This window comes from Condylura cristata, unplaced genomic scaffold (assembly GCF_000260355.1).
Source record: "Condylura cristata isolate star-nosed mole 26May11 unplaced genomic scaffold, ConCri1.0 scaffold00106, whole genome shotgun sequence".
NCBI classification, from domain to species: domain Eukaryota; kingdom Metazoa; phylum Chordata; class Mammalia; order Eulipotyphla; family Talpidae; genus Condylura; species Condylura cristata.
This window is the reverse complement of record NW_004567207.1, coordinates 2,929-5,123: the sequence shown is the minus strand read 5'-3', so window position 1 is coordinate 5,123 and position 2,195 is coordinate 2,929. Positions and strand designations below refer to the sequence as shown.

Genomic DNA, 2,195 nt, shown 5'->3' with positions numbered 1-2,195 from the left:
CGAGAGCAGCCAGAGGCACGTGCGTGGACGTGCGGGGTGCCCGCGGGGGGCCGCAGCCCCTCCGGGCAGCTGGGGACCAACTCCCGACAAACGCAGCTGGGCAAAGTCTTCCCCAAAGGCCTTTCAGAGCTGCCCGCCACTGCCCCTTCTCCCACCGACCATCAGAATGGGCGCGAGGGCGGTGCGGTCTGGAGCGCCCCGCAGGGGCCTGCTGCACGCAACCGGCCGGTTCGCGGGGGGCGCCAGGCAGGTGGGGCGCGAAGAAGCCCCTGACTTGTGTTCCGACTGCACTGCCCGCTCCCAGCGAGGAGGCGCCGCGCGCCGCTCAGCCGGCGCGGATGGGACCGTGCGCGAGCCGCCGGCCTCTTGGCCGCGCTGCCCCTCGCTGCTGGCCCGCAGAACCCAGACCGCCCCACAAGGGCCCGCGGCCTGGATCTGGGCCGTCCACTGGGGTGGGGGTGACAGACGGGAGCCCCCAGGACACCGGCGGGGCTCAGAGGGGCCCCAGGGGCCCGCCGGCCCGCAGCTCACAGCCACTGGCCAAGGGCCCACCCGAAGGCACCGCCGGCTCCGGGCCCCACCCGCGGGACCCCCGCCCGCGCAGGACCCTCACCGGTCGACGAAGTAGCCGAGGACGGGGCTCTGGCTGGTGGTGTTGGGCGGCTTCCAGGCCACGATGACGTAGTCGCGGTTGGCGTCGAGACACTGCAGGTCCATGGGCGCGCCCGGGGCGCCGGTGACCAGCGGGTCGGCGTCTGCCGGCGGAGGGACACGCTCCATGCAGCCTCTGCGCCCGCCCGCAGGGGGCGCGCGCGGGCGGCCATCCGCGCTCAGGGTCGGCGCTGCGGTGGCGGCTGGACCCTAACGGCCCCGTGTCACCACGGCTCACCTCAGCCAGGTTAGCAAAAACTTAATGAAAAAAAGCATAGCCTCTTCAGCAGCCGGGAAACAGCACCTTAGAAATGACCACGTCCAGTCCTCGGAAACCTGAGCACCGTCTGCCCCTGCGGGCGGCCAGCGCAGTCCGAGCCAGCCCGTGCGCGGCGTCAGCAGCGGTGCAGGTGGGCGGTGGCCCGCGGCCTCAGGGCTGCCTGAGCTCCCCGCCCACGGCCCCTGCTGAGAAGCCCAGGACTCCGGGCGCAGCCACACCCCTCTCGCGTGGACGCCAGGAGGCCGCGCCGGAGCCCACACTCTCACCCCGACCTGGCAGGAACGGGGCGCGCGTCCAAAACCCGGCCTGAGTCCGTGCTGGGCGTTCCAGGGGCGCCAGCAAGCGCAACATGTGCGGCTTCTTTTTAAGCAGAACAACAACAAAGCCCTGAAGGAGGCGGCCCAGCAGGTGCGGAGGTGATGGGTCTGCTCTGGGGAGGCCAAGTGACGGGGCTTCGGGCACCTGCACTGGGGCTGGGGGCCTGCTGGTGCAGAGCCCCGAGCCAGCCGGGTGACGCGAAGAGCAACCCCCAGCCTTCTGCGGGGTGTGTGGGGGGGTGGGAGTAGGGTGGGGTGCAGCGGAGGGGGCGGGCGGGGTGGCAGTGGGGTGCCCTGCGCGCCAGAGCAACGGAAGGGGAGGGCCTGAGGCCACCTGGCCCGGGCAGTGGCGTCCTGGCAGAGGCAGGCGGGCGCGCCGGGAGGACAGCCCGCGAGCCGCGCCCAGACACGGCACAGACACGTTCCCGCCACGTCCCCGCCCCACAGACCCGAGCCAGCCGCAGGCCCGGCCCGCACCCAGAGGCGCGTCTGTGCCGGCCACTGCGCCTGCCCACGCAGCGGTTACCCCGGGACTCCTGCAGCGCGGTGACCCCTCCTCGGGAAGCCTGCTGGCGGGGTGCCCGGCCAGGGGGCGCAGGCCCCACCCGCGGGCCCTGCACACCAGTGTAAGATTCCCTGGAGGCCGGCACGCGCGCGACAAGGCCAGAGACTCCAGGAGCAGAGGGCCAGGCGCCTCCTGCCCATACCCGCCCCGGCCCCTCTCCCCGCACCTCTCACGAAGAGGAAGGCGCTGTGCTCGCTGACGCCGCCCCGGGACTCGATGCGCAGCGTGTACAGGCCCTCGTCGTCCTTGTGCAGGTGGCTGAAGCTCAGCGAGGCCTGGCCCTCCCCGAAGAACATGCTGGTCCACTTGGACTCCCGCAGCAGCACGTCTGCGGGCGCGCGCGCGGCGCTCAGAGCCGGGGACGGCCCCAGGGCACGCGCTG

At 73.0% G+C, this 2,195-nt stretch overlaps 1 protein-coding gene across 1 annotated transcript in view; it reads right to left on the bottom strand.

The window, feature by feature from the left end:
* Positions 1-2,195, bottom strand: part of LOC105854662 (myomesin-2-like) — a gene marked incomplete at its 5' end in the record, with an annotated part of 6,266 nt that overhangs the window by 3,551 nt on the left and 520 nt on the right. The window contains 2 exons of the mRNA XM_012734920.1: positions 614-755; positions 1,980-2,141. Of these exons, the coding sequence (XP_012590374.1) occupies positions 614-755; positions 1,980-2,141 (304 nt within the window). The remainder of the gene's footprint in view (positions 1-613; positions 756-1,979; positions 2,142-2,195) is intronic.